At 55.5% G+C, this 17,041-nt stretch overlaps 1 protein-coding gene and 1 pseudogene across 2 annotated transcripts; one reads left to right on the forward strand and one right to left on the reverse strand.

Moving 5' to 3' along the window:
- Nucleotides 1–1,902: 1,902 nt before the first annotated feature.
- On the forward strand, nt 1,903–3,047 carry LOC132241351 (actin, cytoplasmic 1-like; annotated as a pseudogene).
- An 11,637-nt stretch (nt 3,048–14,684) lies between these two features.
- On the reverse strand, nt 14,685–16,511 carry C9H11orf86 (chromosome 9 C11orf86 homolog). 2 transcript variants are annotated; one of them, XM_059709943.1, is made up of 2 exons: nt 16,182–16,511; nt 14,685–15,611 (listed from the first exon to the last, which is right to left on the reverse strand). In XM_059709943.1, the coding sequence occupies exons 1-2, from the start codon at nt 16,452–16,454 to the stop codon at nt 15,516–15,518; spliced, it is 369 nt and encodes a 122-aa protein (XP_059565926.1). In that variant the 5' UTR covers nt 16,455–16,511; the 3' UTR covers nt 14,685–15,515. The 2 variants fall into 2 exon arrangements, with proteins under 2 accessions (XP_059565926.1, XP_059565925.1); XM_059709942.1 differs by having other exon boundaries at nt 14,685–15,614; nt 16,182–16,510.
- Nucleotides 16,512–17,041: the final 530 nt, after the last annotated feature.

Below are 17,041 nucleotides of genomic sequence, written 5' to 3' on the forward strand. Positions count from 1 at the left end.
TTATGGACGGCCGTCTTCTTACTCGGTCCTCACAGCCTTTTTCCTTTGTGGGAGCGTTTCTCTCCCTGCGCCTTCCCCTCTCCTTCAGGGCAGATCAGAGCTCCGAGGGTCTAGGTGAGGTTCCAGCACCAGGAAAGGGGCACCTGGTCCCCACCCCTGCTGCGTCCTCCTCCTGAGGGAGGCTCGCCCCTCAGCTCTAGTTCATTGGCTTCTGTCCAGCGTTGGCTGTTGCTGACCAGGGCCTGACCAGGCCTCTGTCGCCAGATCAACAGGCCACAGCGGGCCCTTTCCGGGTCCCTGCCTCTGGGCCTGCACTCGTGCCCTTAGGGAGCCCAGGAAACGTTGGAAGCGCCCCCATCAACCCGGGGTGCAGAGGGCAGGCCTCTTACCTGCCTGTGTTCACCTCAGGCCTGGCTGAGATGCTCGCCCAGCTTTTCTGGGCGGCCAGGGCCTGGGGAGGGGAGCAGGCGGAGTGGATGGGGTATGGAGGCTCTCTCAGGCTCCTAGGGCTGCTCTTCCCACCCGCTGGACACAGAGAAGGGGGCTCACCTCCCCCCACACCTCCTTCCCCCCCAGGCAGCTGCTGGAAACGTTCTGCGTTCTGCGAGGAGCCCGCCAAGGCCGCAGCCCTTCGTTTCTCACTAGCCTCTCTCCTCAGAAAGCCCCGGAAAGCTCCTCGCCAGGGAAGCTTGTTCTCAAAGCGGCCGTTTGCGCTGTGGGCTTTGAAAAGCCTTGTGTGCGCTCCAAAGCTGAGCACTGACTTCTTTGTTCCCCTGCACCCACCCTCCTAGGGGCCAGCGTGGCAGCCAGGCCCGTCCCTGGCCAGTGAGTGTGCGGAGAGGGTGCGGGCAGGCTGGACACAGGAGAATAAAAGGAAAAACAAAAACAACCGCAGAATCAAAACAGACCCAGTGGAAGCCCCTTCCCGCTCTCCGCTCCAAAGGTAAGCCCGTTTTCAGTGTCTGATTTGTGTGTGTGCGTACATGTTTTGCTGTCTTTTTTGCCACTTAGAGCCGGCTTGCCTGGGTTCAAATGCCCACGCGGTGCCTCCTTTTCTTTCCTCCCTCCTCCCCAGCGGCGCTCCTCCCGCTCCCTCTCTGGGGAGGGGGGAGGGAGGAAAAGAGGCAGCACCTCCTGAAACACAGGCTTGACTTGGTTCCCAGGACAGTGACCCTACAGAAATCAAGCCATTGATTTGGGGGCACGGAAGATCATAACTTAAGAATTAGGGGTTTTGACTTAACTCACAGTCATCGTAAGTGTTTGCTGATAGCAGAGTGGCCTGGTCTTTCCTGTCAACATGCACACAGCAAACCCAGCGCCGTCCAGAAACCTCGGATCACGGAGGACACGCCCTAGGATTCTGGCCTGTAAGGAAGCGGAGGAGCCCGCCGCCTCACTCACCCATCCCATTACCTCACGGGTCCAGCAACAGCAAGATGGTCCAGGATGCAAGATGGACCGAAATGGGTGGGAAAGGTCTGTCGTCTGCCTCACCTGTGATGCTGCGATGTAACCCTTCAGTCCAAGACCCAGACCACTGGGACGGGGGTTTCTTCAGAGCGGGCGGCCTCGGCCGAGCACAAGCACAGAGGGGACCCGTGCAGAGGAGTGGCCCACACGGTTCTGGGATGTGTCTCGGGAGGTCGGAATGCTCTGTGTTTGGAGCAGGGGCTTGGAAAACAAGCGTTGTCATGGAGGTGCTGAGCACAGAGGGAAGGCCTCACTCCTGCATGTTGGGAATGGTGAGCAAAAGAAACATTAAGTGCACGAAGTATAAAGTGTACCATGTCAGAATAATTTTTGTGCCAATAAATGACACCAGAGTTTAAAACAAAAAAAGTTGTTTCAACTTCGCCTGGCTTGTCCTCACTCCTGGAGGGCCTCACGTTCGCCTGTCTGTCATCCTCATGGACTGCGCCTCCTTCCCGCCCTCCTCCCAGCGCCGCTCCTCCCTGGCTCCCCCGCCTCTGGGCGTCATGGTGGGCATGGGGCAGAAGGACAGCTACGTGGGCGACGAAGCCCAGAGCCAGCGCGGCATCCTGACCCTCAAGTACCCCATCGAGCCCGGCATCGTCACCGACTGGGACGACATGGAGAAGATCTGGTGTCGCACCTTCTACAACGAGCTGCGCGTGGCCCCGAGGCCCCCGTGAACCCCAAGGCCAACCGTGAGAAGATGACTCAGATCATGTTCGAGACCTTCAACACTCCCGCCATGTACGTGGCCATCCAGGCCGTGCTGTCCCTGTAGCCCCTGGCCGCACCACGGGCATCGTCATGGACTCTGGGGACGGGGTCACACACACGGTGCCCATCTATGAGGGCTACGCCCTCCCCCACGCCATCCTGCGTCTGGACCTGGTGGGCCGGGACCTGACCGACTACCTCATGGAGATCCTCACCGAGCGGGGCCACAGCTTCACCACCACGGCCGAGCAGGAGATCAGGCACGACATCAAGGAGAAGCTGTGCTACGTCGCCCTGGACTTGGAGCAGGAGATGGCCACGGCCGCCTCCTCCTCCTCCCTGGAGAAGAGCTACGAGCTGCTGGATGGGCAGGTGATCACCATCGGCAGAGGTGTCGGGAGGCCCTCTCCAGCTCTCCTTCCTGGGCATGGAGTCCTGCGGCATCCACGAGTCCACCTTCAGCTCCATCATGAAGTGTGATGTGGACATCCGGAAGGACCTCTACGCCAACATGTACCTGGGCGTCGCCGACAGGATGCAGAAGGAGACCGCCGCCCTGGCGCCCAGCACGATGAAGATCAAGGTCATCGCCCCACCGGAGTGCAGGTACTCGGTGTGGATCGGGGGGCTCCGTCCTGGCCTCGCTGCCACCTTCCAGCAGATGTGGATCAGCAAACGGGAGTACAACGAGTCGGCCCCTCCATCGTCCGTCGCAAATGCTTCTAAGCGGACTGCTGGCAGATGCGTAGCATTTGCTGCGCAAGTGGGTGAGCCTCCGTTTGCCCTGGCAAAGGCACCTCGTGCTGGCCCCGAAACTGGAACACGCCTTCAAGAAGAACTTGTTCTTGAAGCCTGTACTGAGCTCAGCACTGGATTGTAGGCCTGGTGGCTGATGGTGACCTGTATTCAAGTTCCCTGTTCCCTTGGTACATGTTTAACGCCGGGTACATACCTTTCATTTAAACCCCTGTACACGCGTCGGTCCCTTGATGGCCGAGACGAGAACATGTTTCTTCTGCAGGGAAAATCCAGGGGCCCCGGGAGCCCGCGGGGCACTGGCCTGGGGGAGCTGGCCTTTCCAGGAGCTCTGAGTGTGGCACGCGCCCTGCCCCGTTACCACTCTGCCCTACGGGGTGGGGTTGGGAGGGTCCGAGCGGTGGGGCCCACTTTCCTTTCTTAGCTGATGTTCCTGCCAGAGCTCCTGGGCGGTTACTTGCCTTGAGTTGGAAAACAGGCTGCATTTCCCCCTGTAAATCTTCGTCCTTTTAATTTATGTAAGGCTTTTGTACGCGATTCTTTCAGAAATGACAAATTTTGGTTTTCTATTGTCATGTAAGAACATTAGGCCCCAGCAGCGCGTCATTATGAGGAAAATAAAAGTGCTGCAGTAAGAAAAAAGAAAAAGAAAAAAAAAAAAGGCCTCCTTCCCTCCCTCCTCCCCCAGCGTCGCTCCCTCCTTGGCTCCCTCGCCTCTGGGGAGGAGGGAGGGAGGAAAAGGCAAATCTCCGTCTCTCTTTCTCTCCCTCGGCTGCATTCGCACCTCAGGCCCTTCAATCCCCAGGCCGATGCTCTATCCACAGAGCCAAACCAATCTACACGATTCTCCTCCCTTTTTTTTTTTAGGGCCTAAAGTAGGGGGTTTCAATCACCTCCTTTCTTCTGGTAGATTCAACTAAGACCACTTGTTGAGGTTAAACCACTCACAGTTGCCTCTTGTGGATCACTGAGAGAGAAAGAATTCTCCAGGGCCCCTGTAGTTCAATTGTGAAATCCCTACATGAGGAGAATATGTCATTTCTTTCCATGTCTCTCATATTCAGAAATATTCCCCCGAGAAAATTGGAGAGGAGAGACAGGGAATAAGGTGATGTGTGCCTAGCTCCTGATAAGTCTTCTCAAGCCCTGAAAGAATAACAGGAGAACTCCCTGTGGACTAAAAGGCATCTCTGGTCGGCCTCGGTCTTGAAGAACGTCTTGGCTTAGTGGTCCTTTCCCAGGGAGCAGGTTGCCTAACTTAGGGAAGAAGTTACACCATAGGTATGTTTTCCATCCCATTCCTCTGACCTCATCTTCTTGGATTTCTTCTCCAAAAAGCCAATTGAACAGCTGTATCTCACACTCAGGCTCAAACACCTCTCGGGTGAGTTGTCACACCTGTATCCTGCTCTCACCTCACCCTAGCATACCCACGTGTACACGTTTATTTACATTAAAAGATGGTGAGAGCATCAAGAGACAATATTGGGAGAGAGATGGGTATATTGACTACTTCTTATCTCATCCTAATCTCTAATTTATTATGGCAGTTCTTCCAGAACACTGGTATTTTGCTGTGCTTTTCTCTGAAGTTTTCCCTGCCCCTGTTCTTCACCATGGACTGCACCCACTCTACAGGGACTGTCATGTGTTAGAAGCACAGTGTAACTAATAGAAATAAAGAGTGCCATGCTCCCTCCCCTAAGGTACTCCTTCTACATGGAGTCTCTCACTGATGGTCAAAGACAAACAACAGGGTAGATGGATGGTAGAGGGTTCAGTGGGAATGGGTAGCAATTGGAGAAACAAAACCTTAAAAGAATGGTTCTTTCTCTTGTTCTTTTCCCTTTCTCTTTTTGGAATGACCCACCTGTTGCAACTCCAGTGTGATTGGTTGAATGAGAAGGAACTGGGATCTTCTCTAAAAAAAGAAAAAAAAATTGTGTAGAGAATTTGCATATAACCTCTGCACATCCGTCCATATATTTTAAAGCGTCTCTGGGTTGCAGTGTGAATACTATGTACCTATTTGTTGTACTGTGTCACCTAGTGTGTGTTCAGGACACAGACCTGGCTACTCAGTATATGTCAGCAACAATGTAACTTTCCCCCCAAATATTCCCATCCCAGGTTGATGGGCTCTGGGCATGGGGAGCTGGCGGGTCTGGAGGGCCAGCTGTCTCCCACTGTGTGGCTGCATCACAGTCTCCTATCGATGGACCAAAGTTGTTCCTCATTTTTGTTATCTATAATAATAAAAGCATAATATGCTAATTAGGCCAGATCTCCCTCTGGACGAAGCCAGAGGGGTCGAGCCCCTCACACAAATTTCGTGCATGGGGCCTCTAGTTATAAATAATGGGGCAACGAACACACTAGCCATGTGCATTTTTATTTTAAAAGTTGTCTCCAAGTTGCCTCCTCTAAAGATTGTACCAATTGATACTTCTGCCAAACTAGCTATTTCCTTCCATCCTTATCAGGACCGGACAGCAGCAATTTGATGCTGAGAAAACGGTGGTTGATTGTTGTTTTAATTTGCGTTTCTCTGATTCCAGGGTGGTAGGGTGTCTCTTCCTGGGAATTTGCCCACTTCCTTTGCTCATTGATAGGAGTTCTTATGTATTCCTTGTTTTGTATGTTGCAAGTATTTTCTCCCAGGCTGTCTCTTGTCTTTTTTCCTTTCCTTTCCTTTTGTTTTTTTTTTTTTATTGATTGATTGATTGGTTTTTTAAAAAATATATTTTATTGATTTTCCACAGAGAGGAAGGGAGAGAGATAGAAAGTCAGAAACATCTATCAGCCGCCTCCTGCACATCCCCCACCGGGGATGTGCCTGCAACCCAGGCACATGCCCTTGACCGGAATCGAACCCGGGACCCTTCAGTCCCCAGGCCGAAGCTCTATCCACTGAGCAAACCGGCTTCGGCTGATTGATTGGTTTTAAAGAGGGAAAAAAAGAAGGGAGAGAAAGAGAGAGAAACATCGGTTTGTTGTTCCATTTATTTATGCATTCATTGGTTGATTCTTGTATGTAGTCCTGAGCAGGGATCAAACCTACAACCTTGGCATATCAGGACGATGCTCTAACCAACTGAGCTACCCGACCAGGGCTCTTTTTTCTTTTTAAACACCCTCTTTAGTTTAGAATAGTGTTAGATTTACAGGAAAATTGGGAAAGGAGTACAGAGAATTTCAAAGCCATTTTCCTCTATTAATAATATTACCTTATATTAACACAGTACCATTGTCACAATTAAAATGACCCCAAATTGATATAATATTGTTAATTAAAATCCAAACATTATTTGGATTTCCTTAGTTTTTACCTAGTGTCCTTCTGTCCCAGGATGCCATCCAGGATGCCACACTACATTTAGTCACTGTGTTACCTTAGGTCAGTGATGGCGAACCTTTTGAGCTCGGCGTGTCAGCATTTTGAAAAACCCTAACTTAACTCTGGTGCCGTGTCACATATAGAAAATTTTTGATATTTGCAACCATAGTAAAACAAAGCTTATATTTTTGATATTTATTTATATATTTAAATGCCATTTAACAAAGAAAAATCAACCAAAAAAATGAGTTCGCGTGTCAGAGATTCGCCATCACTGCCTTAGATCCTCTTGGCTGTGGCTGTTTCTTAGACTTTTTGTTTTTGTATGACGGTGGCAGTTTTGAGGGGGACCAGTCAGCTATTTTGTGGAATGTCTCTCAATTGAGATTTATCTGTTTTTCTCATGATTAGACAGGAGTGATGAGTTTTGGGGGGAAGACCACAGAGATAAAGTCTCGGTGTTGTCCTATCACTTGTCACTGTTGACGCTGCCTCAGTCACCTGGCTGTGAACTTGTCAGGCTTCTCCACTGCCCAGTTTCTCTTCTATTCCCCCATCACTTGTCTGTTAGCTGTGCTTATGGTGCTCATGGGCCTGTGGTGTTGATGAAAAAAGATCCAAACCTATAGGAAACTTTTATAAGATTTTTAAAGACATGCCAGAAGCAAGATCTCAACGGAGTGAGAAAAAACTCTGGAGAATGGCAGTCTTGCAGCTCATTTTGTACATTTCATCCAAGGAGAAAACATGAGGAGGGTCGCCTGAAACCCACTCGTGGTAGGTTGACGGGCAGGAGAAAGCAAAGAGGGGACAATTAGATAAAATATAAAGGCAGAGAGACATACTTCTTCGCCATCGGGGAGTGCGAGATGGCTAACATTTCACATCCTCAGCGCGTGGAGACGGCTGCGGGCACAGAGTTCGTGGCCCGTGCTCCGTGGCCTGTGCTCGGGCGCAGGAGGTGGCGCCCTGAGGCATCTGGAGAAGAAAACTCTGAGGAGTCGGAGGTGTGTTGTCCCGAGGCCTGAGAACAGAGGGCGGGGCTCATTAAGGTGAAGGTTAGCCTTTGCTGGGGAAGCCTGGACGAGACTACCCGCCGGGCCGCCCACTTCAGAACTTGTGATCAGACCGCCCTGTGCGGCCTGCAGTCCCTGAGCTCCTCGGTGTATTTCATTCACAGCGGCGAGCGCTCCAGGCCTGCCTCGCCCCAGGCTCAGAGCTTCCGCACTCGCTCATTGACTCCTCAGGACAAACCGTGATGCGGGTCCCCTCATGGTCTCCATTTCTTACCTAAGAAAGCAGAATCTTCCTGATTCACCACCCCAGAGCCAGCAAGGGGCAAAGTCAGGTTTCCTACCCCAGTCTGTCTGGACCAGGATGTAACCGCTTAGATGTAGAAACCAAGTCGGGAGAGGGGACGCCCGTCCAAGTCCACCCAGCAAGTCGGTGGCTTTGCCCAGGCGCTCCCACAACCAGGCCGCATCTGACCCACCCAGTCTGGCTGTTTTCCCTCCACCGCCCCCTCATGCCCACCCCGTCTGCCCACTCCTGTCCCTTCTCCGGTTTGTCCTTTGGCCACTCTGGCTTCTAGCACCCCCAGGGGAAGGGACCCAGACTTCCCAGCAAATAAACACGCCCACAGATTTCTAAATATACGGAGAGTAGTGCTCCTCCCGCCACAGCCCAGCTGGCTGCGAGTCCGCACCCGCCCTGCCCTGCTCCTCCTGGGCCGGAGTCTGGGACCTGAGTCTGGGACCCGTGTCCTCGCTGGGAGGCAGGCGTCCTCCGTGTGGTGGAGGGAAACCAACAGCCTGTGCTTCGGACACATGTCCACTCTTCACATTTTATGAAACAGTTGTGAACAAAGACTTCCCAAACTCCACAGCGTCGTCACCGTCAGACAGGGCACTTTCTGAGTCGTCTAACAGGCGTCTCCCTCACCCGGCACCCCAGCTTCACATGTGGGCGCACAGAGCTGTTCGGTGTTAGCTCCACAATCTCCACTTACAGAGGGGCTGCTTTTTAGAACTATGGATTACGGAGCGTTTTGAACACATGCAGAGTTAGGCAGAGTACCCCTTCCCCCAGTCTCCCCCACCCAGTCTCCATCACCCAGTCTCCCCCACCCAGTCTCCATCACCCAGTCTCCATCACCCAGTCTCCCTCACCCAGTCTCCATCACCCAGTCTCCCCCACCCAGTCTCCATCACCCAGTCTCCCCCACCCAGTCTTTCCCCCAGTCTCCATCATCCAGTCTCCATCATCCAGTCCCCATCACCCAGTCTCCATCACCCAGTCTCCCCCTCCCAGTCTCCATCCAGTCTCCCCCACCCTGTCTCCATCACCCAGTCTCCCCCACCCAGTCTCCATCACTCAGTCTCCCCACCCAGTCTCCATCACCCAGTCTCCCCCACCCAGTCTCCCCCTCCCAGTCTCCATCATCCAGTCTCCATCACCCAGTCTCCCCCACCCAGTCTCCCCCTCCCAGTCTCCATCACCCAGTCTCCCCCACCCAGTCTCCCCCTCCCAGTCTCCATCATCCAGTCTCCCCCACCCAGTCTCCATCACCCAGTCTCCCCCACCCAGTCTCCATCACCCAGTCTCCATCATCCAGTCTCCCCCACCCAGTCTCCATCACCCAGTCTCCATCACCCAGTCTCCCCCACCCAGTCTCCATCACCCAGTCTCCATCACCCAGTCTCCATCACCCAGTCTCCATCACTCAGCTTTAGCAGTTAACAGCTCAGAGCTGATCTTGCTTCATCCATGTCCCCATCCATTTCCTTCACCTTCAAAACAAATCCCAGGTATTGTATTATTTCATCTGGAAAAGGTAAGAATAATCTAAAAGATGAGGAGTCTTTTATTAATGTAACTATAATATCATTTTTACCCCCAAAAAGAAATTGTTCTATAATATCAGCAAACATTTGGTCAATGTTCCCAATATTTCGTAAATATTTTCTTTATTATAGTTTGAATATATCCAACCAAATAAGGTTAATGTGTTGCAGTTGGTTAACATGTCAGGTTTTATTCATTTTTTTGGGGGGGGGGGAGGTCCGGTTTTCTTTACTCTAGAGTTTCCCCTCCATCTCTTTTCTTCTGCCATTTATCTGTTAAGAAAAAGCGTGTCCGGTGTCCGGGGGCGGGGCGGTGGGGGACGACCGGGTCTGGGCCCTGCTGATTGCAGCCCCCGTGCAGTTTCACAGGCTCCTCTGCCCCCAGGGTGCACACCGGGAGTGGGCTCTACAAGTTTGATAAGACTCAGGCCCCCCCTTTTTTGGCAAGAACGTTTCAGGTGCCTGTTTCTCCCATCAGGGGCCACAGGCTGTCTGATTGCCTCGAGGTGATCACGTCGCTTTAAAATCAATTCTTATCTGGGAAAAACTTCATACCTGCGGAAAGTTGCAAGGATAGTGCAGTGAACGCCCAGGTGCCCTTCACGTTGATTTGCCAGTTTTTGCCACGCTTGCTTTATCGTCACACTCTTTTATCGACTCTAGTCTGTATATTTTAATCATGTGAGACGAGGTTGCAAACATCGAGCCCCTTCACCCTGAAATACTTCCTGTAACCATCTAAGAGAAACATAATTTCTGTTTCCACAGCGCTTCTGACACCGAATGTGCGGGTTTCCCCCTCATCCTGAACGGCTCTCCAGCTCTCCGGACACCACCTGGGTGTCCTACAATTCAGTTCTGACTGTAACTACCCAGTTAGCACAGACCCCACGGGGCCAGCGCCCCGTCCCTCAGATGGTCCCCACTTCAGACGCCAGCGTAAGTTGCAGGTTCTCACCTGGGCTTCTGTCTGACCAGCTGTAAATGGGGGATTCCCAGACCCCCTTCTCAAGTTCCGTAATTTACTGGAAAGGCTCATGGGACACAGGGAAACGCGGTGCTGACGGGGTTATTCTAAAGGCTACAGTGAAGGGTCCAGATGGAAGAGATGCAGAGGGCACAGTGCGGAGGGGCTCCCAGGGGAAGGGCCGTCTCGGGCCCGTTTATCCCTGTCCCTTGTCTATCTGACTGCCCTCACTTCCCCCAGTCCCTCTCTCCTCCCCCAAAGAACTGAGCTGTGCCCAGATCTCCAAACGGTCCAGCTGTTTGGCATCTCCCTGCCTTTGCGCGTGCCCTCCCCAATAGTTCCAGCTCTGCTGGCTGCTCCTCAGGCAGCCTCCTCTGGTGCCCACCCTGTAAGAGCCAACTGAGCCCTTCTCTGGGCACCCCCGCCCCCTGAGCCATCAGGGAGAGCTGGTTCAGTAACACGGCAGTCAGTGTGGTGGACTCTCAAGTCCTCACCGAGCAGGGCTCTGAAAGCCTTGCTGAGTGTTGGCTGAATTGACTGCTTGTGCCTGCATCTCAGAGGAGGAAGGGGTGGTGGGGCAGGGGAGGGGGGGCAGGGCGGGGGTGGTGGCTGCCACAGTGGGCGGGGTGAGGAGACAGGCTTTCTCCCAGGCTCATCCTGGCCCTGGCACTAACCTGAGACCACCTCCTGGGAGGCCCAGGACGCCGGCCAGCCGTTGGGTCTGCGGCTCGGCCCGCTTCCCTGGAGCCTGGTGCCCGCAGCCCTGCCAAGGCCGAGGTAAGCTGAGGACACGCTGGGCTTGAGGGTCAGGCTTCCCGAGGCTGCCACTGAGCGGTGCTCCCGCGGGCTGGCCCCGGGCTCAGCACATGCGTGCCTTGGCCCACGCGATCTCCCAGACGCTGCTATTATTACACCCTCACTTCCCGGAGGAGCTGCCCAGGCCCAGAAAGGGGACTGCCCAGGGACACACAGGGTCAACCCTGTGAGGAGAGACTGTTATTATTTTTACTGAACAGACGGGGAAACCAAGGCACAGAGAGGTTAAGCGACTTGCCCAAGGTCACCCGGGGAGTGAGCGGTGGAGCCAGGGTTCTAACTCAGGCTTTTAGCCCTCCAAGCCTGATGATGATGACGGCGATGAGGAGGAGGGCCAAGACGGTGTTCCCTGCCAGGTCACGGCACCCCAGTTTGCACACCGTTTGCATCCTTGGCACCTGTCCTGCCTTCCCGCCCAGGGGAGACGCAGAGGTCACTACCCCCAGAGGAAGAATGAAGACCTGCTCTAGGTCACTCAGCAAGTTAGGTGCGGGCAGGGCTTGGGCCCCAGGTTCAACACCCAGGCCTGGCCCGCCCTGGCCCTCCGACAGGTAGGGCGCTGGGTGTGGTGTCCTGAGGAAAGGGGCTTTGGGCACTCAGGGGTGTGGATTCTGGGCTGCGAGGCAGGAGCCTGGGCGAGGGCCCAGCTTTGCCTCCGGCTCGCTGTAAAATAAGCGGCCTGGATCTGTGGCGCTCTGGGGGCCCGTCCAGCCTGACTTAGCAGCCCTCGCTCGGGGAGGAGCTTGGGAATGCGGTGTTCTCTGCGTGCCTCATTGCTTTCCCCATTAGCACAGCGAGTGGCCCCATTTCTCCTGCAGCATCTTTTTTCCCACCTGCTCGCGGCCTCCTCCCTCCCATCCGGTGTGGCCGCGGGCCACAGGAAGCTGGGGAAGGTGTGGGCCAAGCCCAGAGCGGCACTCTGTCCTGGAGTCAGGGCCTCCCCCTTAAGCGGCCTCTCTTGGCCCTGTGAGCACTGACTCCATTCTGTTTCTTAGCAGAGCAGCTGGTCATTTGTCTGTCTGTCTGTTGGTTGGTCTGTCTCTCTTTCCGGCAGGACTGTGAGCTCCTTGAGGGCAGAGGTCACATGGAAAGATCAGAGCTCGGTCAGTAGTGAGCTCCCCAGTTCTGGAAACACGTGCGGAGAGGCAGGCTGTGGCCGGGATGGTGAGCAGGGAGAGGAGAGAATACAGGGTGGTGTATGGGGGGTGGGGAGGGCGGAGGGCGGTAGATGGATGAGGGGTCCCAGGCCCCTCCTCTTGGCTCTGAGACCTCATGGCGTGGGACAGGTTTGGGTGTCTCTGCCCTCCGTGTGCAACCAAAATAGAACAAAGAAGCATGAAACTGACTCAGCAAGAATGTGTTTTTGTGACCTTTGAGCAGACGGGGCCTGAGGGTGGATAAACTCAGCGCCCAGGGCATTTGCATGGTGAGCTCTCTGCATGGCTCGCATTGACCACTCACACCAGGGACGCCTCCACGAGAAGGCGCACCCCCCACGTGTGTGCGCGAAGCTTGCAATGTCCTCTGAGGTCTGCTCGCTCCAGGCTCTGGAGCTGACCCACCTGGAAGCACCTGACACCTGCTCCTTCTCCCCTTTCTCACCGCAGCCCTGGCTGTGGCTCCGGACCAGCTCAGTGGGGACCCACACCTCCTCTTGTCACCTCACCCCACCCCAAAAGCCGGCAAGGCCAGGCTATCCTCTCTCAGATAGGGAAACTGAGGCCCCAAGGGTGTGAGTGTGGGGGTGGCAGTCACAGAGCCTGACTGAGGCCCAGTGTCCTCTCCACCCCCTGAGAGTGACGTCTTTACATGCAGACAAAGCCAGGACACGCGGGGCCTGAAGAGGGCACCTGTGGGGAGGCACGGGGTGGGGGAGGGGGATCATTCACAGCAAATATGTCGGGAGCCTGAGCCAGGTCGCTCAGAACCACGGAAACGAGTTCTCAAGGGTTCGGAGGCCAGAAGTCTGACATCAAACGCTGGCAGGGCCGAGCTCCCTCTGCGGGTCCTAGCGGAGGATCCCTCCTGACTCTTGCAGCTTCTGGGGGCTGTCAGCAATCCCTGGCTTCCTGGGCGTGGGGCCCGATCACTCCGACCTCTGGCTCTATCTTCGCATGGCCTTCTCTTCTCCCTTCGTGTGTCTCCGAGATACGGTTCCTTGTCATGGGACTGAGGCCTCTCCCCTCCGAATCCAAGCTGATCTCCTCAACTCAAGAACCTTAAGATCTTTTTTCCGAATAAGGTAAAATTCACAGGTGCTGGGGGTTAGGACATGGTCATATCTGTTTGGGGGCCACCTTTCAACCCACCTGCAGGGTGTCCTGGACCCCTTCCCATGGCAGCTGCAAAGCCTCTTAGGGCCTACGGGCCCAGGCGGCCCAGCACGCCATTTCCACTGCCTGCTATTGGTCAGAGCAGGGCACAGGACACACCCAGATTCCAGGGGAGGGAAATTGTATCCCTGTCTCATGGGAGGTGCGGCGAAGACACAGTGCTGTGGGGAGCCGATATAGGGTTAAGCCTCGGACTGACCTGTGGGCAAAGTCACAAACAATTCCCAGCTTAGAGGGCACAGTCCTTTAGCATAATTAGGCTTGACCTTGTAACACTCCCTAGATCTTATCTGGGAAGCTAAAGGGCTGAGGAAGTGCAGGAAGTATAACCATGGTGTAAACAAGTGAAACTCACAAGAACAGTGTAACTTTGGTAACCACTACCTTGTTTACCTCTCACTATAAAATAAAGGCTCAGCTTGCCTTGGGATCTCTCTCTGTGGCCTCAGCCAGGCACAGGAAGATCCACGGAGACGAAGGAAAGCTAGAGAGTTCTGAACGCTGTCTCTGTGTAAAACATTCTTCGCTGACTCCGTCCACACCTTCGGGAACCCCTGGACCGCTGGGGCTGGACCCCGGCACAGTGCGAGAGGCGTGCGCGTGGGAGGGGCGGCCGAGGCCACGGAAGCAGCCTGTCAGAGTCTGCGTGTGTTTTGATGACAGCCTCTGCCCAGGGCCCCGGATGTGCTCCAGGTGATGGGCTTGCTGATGAGGCCGGGGGGAGAAGTGTTCTGCCTGAGGGGGAGCCCCCAGGCCCAGGCCCTACAGGCCCAGATCAGCCACCAACTCAGAGGGTGACTTCGGCCCAATTTCTCATTCTCTAAACCAGCCAACCGGTGGTCTGAGAGGCTGGGCCGGGGCCATCTAAAGTTGTGACTAATTGGGCCCGAAGCTTCCGGTCAGCTCCCAGAGTCCAGGTTCCAGGCCAGCATCCCAGTCTCTGATCCCGGTGGCAGTCTCAGACCAAGGACCCCCCTTGCTCCTCAAAGGCCCTGCCAGGCCCTGGCTCTGGGAAATGGCGCACCTCCCCTCTGTCCGTTAGATCCTCAGGTCCCCCCATGACCCCAGAACAGACCCGTACCAGCTGCTCCCTCCCCTTTGAACTTGGGTCTACTTGAACCAAAAGAACCCCAGGGACCACCCACGAAGTGCCAGTGTCCCTCAAAGGGCTCAGTCGCTTTGGGGTTAGACACTCCCTCTGTGTGGCCCTGGGTGAGCCCTCACCCTCTTTGAGCCTCACAGGGCGGGGCACAAAGGCAAGGCGCTGGCGTCAGCACAGGGTGAGGTGGCAGCGCCTCTGGGGAGAAGTGGCAGGAAGACCAGCCTCCCAGGGATCTGGGCTGGGCAGGGGGTCCTGCCCCTGGTGCCCCCGCACCACCATTCTGGGAAGCTCTGGGCCGGCCTGACCCCACAGGAGCTGGAGATGCCCAGAGGCGAGTTAGTCATCAGGCAAAGCGTGTACGTCACCTCAGCGCCTTTATTCCTGTGTTCAACCCCAGTGTTGGGAACTGGGTGGGGTGGGGCCAGAGGTGCCAAAGATAACAATCTCTTCCCCCTCCCTGGGCCTCAGTTTCCCCCTCTGTCACAGGGGAGGGAAGGCCTCCCCTGCTTCCATCATCGGGATATTGTAAGGACCGAAGTGACAATATCCGGGCCTGAGCCTGTCAGCCACAGTGTGTGGGCACCGAGGACCACCCAGACCCGCTCCTAGCCCTCAGGGGGCTCAGAGGCTGTGAGGGAGGCCCATGCCCCCCCATCCCCCCCACCCCCACTGCCATCAGCTGGCAGGAAGGAAGGGCAGGAGGGACATGGCCCAGTGACAAGGCAGTTTGGGGAGCCTCTCAGCCGTGGTTCTGGCTTCACCGAGCTCTGTCCTGAAGGTTTGCGACTGGTCTTGTGTGGGCACCAGGGGCGGCGACACCCCCACGTCTGGGCAGGCTTCTAAGGCCCTCCTACATGTCACTGTTGGGAGGGGGGCCTCCGTGACATTCTCCAGAGGGTAGAATCCACCAGGAAGGAACCGAGCTCCCTTCTTCTCCGCCGCGTGGGGGGTCTTCGCTGTGAGGGAGCCTGGGCATGGAAGACCAGAGCCGAGGGCAGCACAGGGCCCTGAGCGAGCAAGTGCCAGGGGCCTCGGGGCCGGGAGAGGAAGGCCAGAGCTGTCCCCGTGAGGAGGCCCCTTCATCCACAGTCCAGCAGGGCCATGAAGAGGTGGGTCAGTAGATAGCGTCGTCTCATCGAGTCCAGCAGGGGCCGCGCGGCTTCCAGCATCCTTAGCTGGTGGTGCCCAGAGGGGGCTGCGGGGAGGCCGGCCTGCTCAGGGTCACGGCGGGGAAGCTGGCCACGAAGCTCTCCCACCGCCTCCTCACCTGCTGGAAGACAGGAGCCGGAAATCAGGACACAGGCCCCAGGGCGGAGTGGTGGGTTTCAGGTGTTGTTCCATCGACAGCCACAAGGTGGTGGTAGACCCCAGAGATAGAAGCACTGGGGTCTACCCCTTCTTCCAAGGCCCCGAGAGCAGCTCCCACCCAGGGCAGCTGGATCCCCCCTTTTCCCGGGAACAGGGAACAGAAGATATAACCCTGGGAAGTTGTATTGGCTGATCTCCTTGCCTCCAGCAAAATCCACCCGTCCATCGCACTGCCAGATTAATCATCTTAAAACAGCTCCAACTATACCACGGGCTAAAACTTTCCGTGACTCCCCAGTGCCTACGGGATAAATTCCAAATGCTGTCAGGGCCTCTGAAATGTGGTTCCTGGATACCTCTCTCTCCAGCCTCATCTCCAAAAGCTGTTGTCTTCTTGGTTCTTGGCACCGTATGTTTCTCTCCCTCTGAGCCTTTGCTGCCCTGGGTCCCACTCCTCAGAGTCCCCACCCTCATAGTGTAACATCCATCCATCCATCCATCCATCCATCCATCCACGCGCCCGTTAGACCTGTTGATATTGCTTCAGCCACCTCCGGCTGCCTCCTTGCTGAGCCTGGATCAGCTGCTCCGTGTCCCCCAGGCCTCCTGGCCGCCGCTCCTGATCAAAGGACGAGTCCAGTCCTTCTGGGCCTCGATCTGAGGGTCTGGACTTCTCACAACCCTCTCTGAGGCTCAGCGCCCGACGCAGTCGGCCTCCCCCGGGCTTCCCCCAAGGCTCCTGGAGCTTGCCATAGGAGGGCCGTGGGCCTCGCAAGGACTGGCTGCGACGCCCTGTCCCCATGGTTTGTACACGCAGGACTGCTCCCGGCCCTCAGCAAGTCACTGGCCTCTGAGATGGCCTGGTGCCTCCACCCAGCTGATGGGAGCTCCCTTGGGGGCAAAGGTTGGTACTGCTGAGGTGGCCATCATAAACCAAAGGGCAAGCCACAGAGGCCAAGCATCTCTGAGTCACCCTCTGCACTCTCTCCACCTAGGGCAAAGGCTGATGCCTCTACTTCCAGGCCACCTTCCCTGACCACACCACCTCTGAAGAGCCTGGCCTCCCCCAACTCCTGCAGCCCTGACTGCCCAAGCTTGTTCTATCGACACTGAAAACAGATGGCTCAACAGAAAAGCAGAGATGAGCTTTCAGAAACAGGACAGCACCTGCCCTGGCCAGTGTGGCTCAGTCGGCTGAGCATTATCCCATGCACCAAAAGGTCACTGGTTCAATTCCCAGTCAGGGAACATGCCTGGGTTGTGGGCTCCATCCCCAATAGAGGGTGGCAGATGGATGTTTCTCTCTCCAAAAATCAATAAAAACATTAAAAACAGACCAAATAAAAGAAAAAAGAAATAGGACAGCTCCAACCTAGAATAGGCAAAAAC

Source organism: Myotis daubentonii, chromosome 9, assembly GCF_963259705.1.
Source record: "Myotis daubentonii chromosome 9, mMyoDau2.1, whole genome shotgun sequence".
NCBI classification, from domain to species: domain Eukaryota; kingdom Metazoa; phylum Chordata; class Mammalia; order Chiroptera; family Vespertilionidae; genus Myotis; species Myotis daubentonii.

What these genes read in the sequence shown, in the direction of transcription:
- C9H11orf86 (XM_059709942.1), bottom strand. Translation starts at nt 16,454, where the DNA reads ATGGGGACAGGGCGTCGCAGCCAGTCCTTGCGAGGCCCACGGCCCTCC. An exon ending in GGCTGAAGCAATATCAACAG is followed by an intron (nt 15,615 to 16,181) that starts GTCTAACGGGCG and finishes CCTGTCTTCCAG; the next exon opens with CAGGTGAGGAGGCGGTGGGA.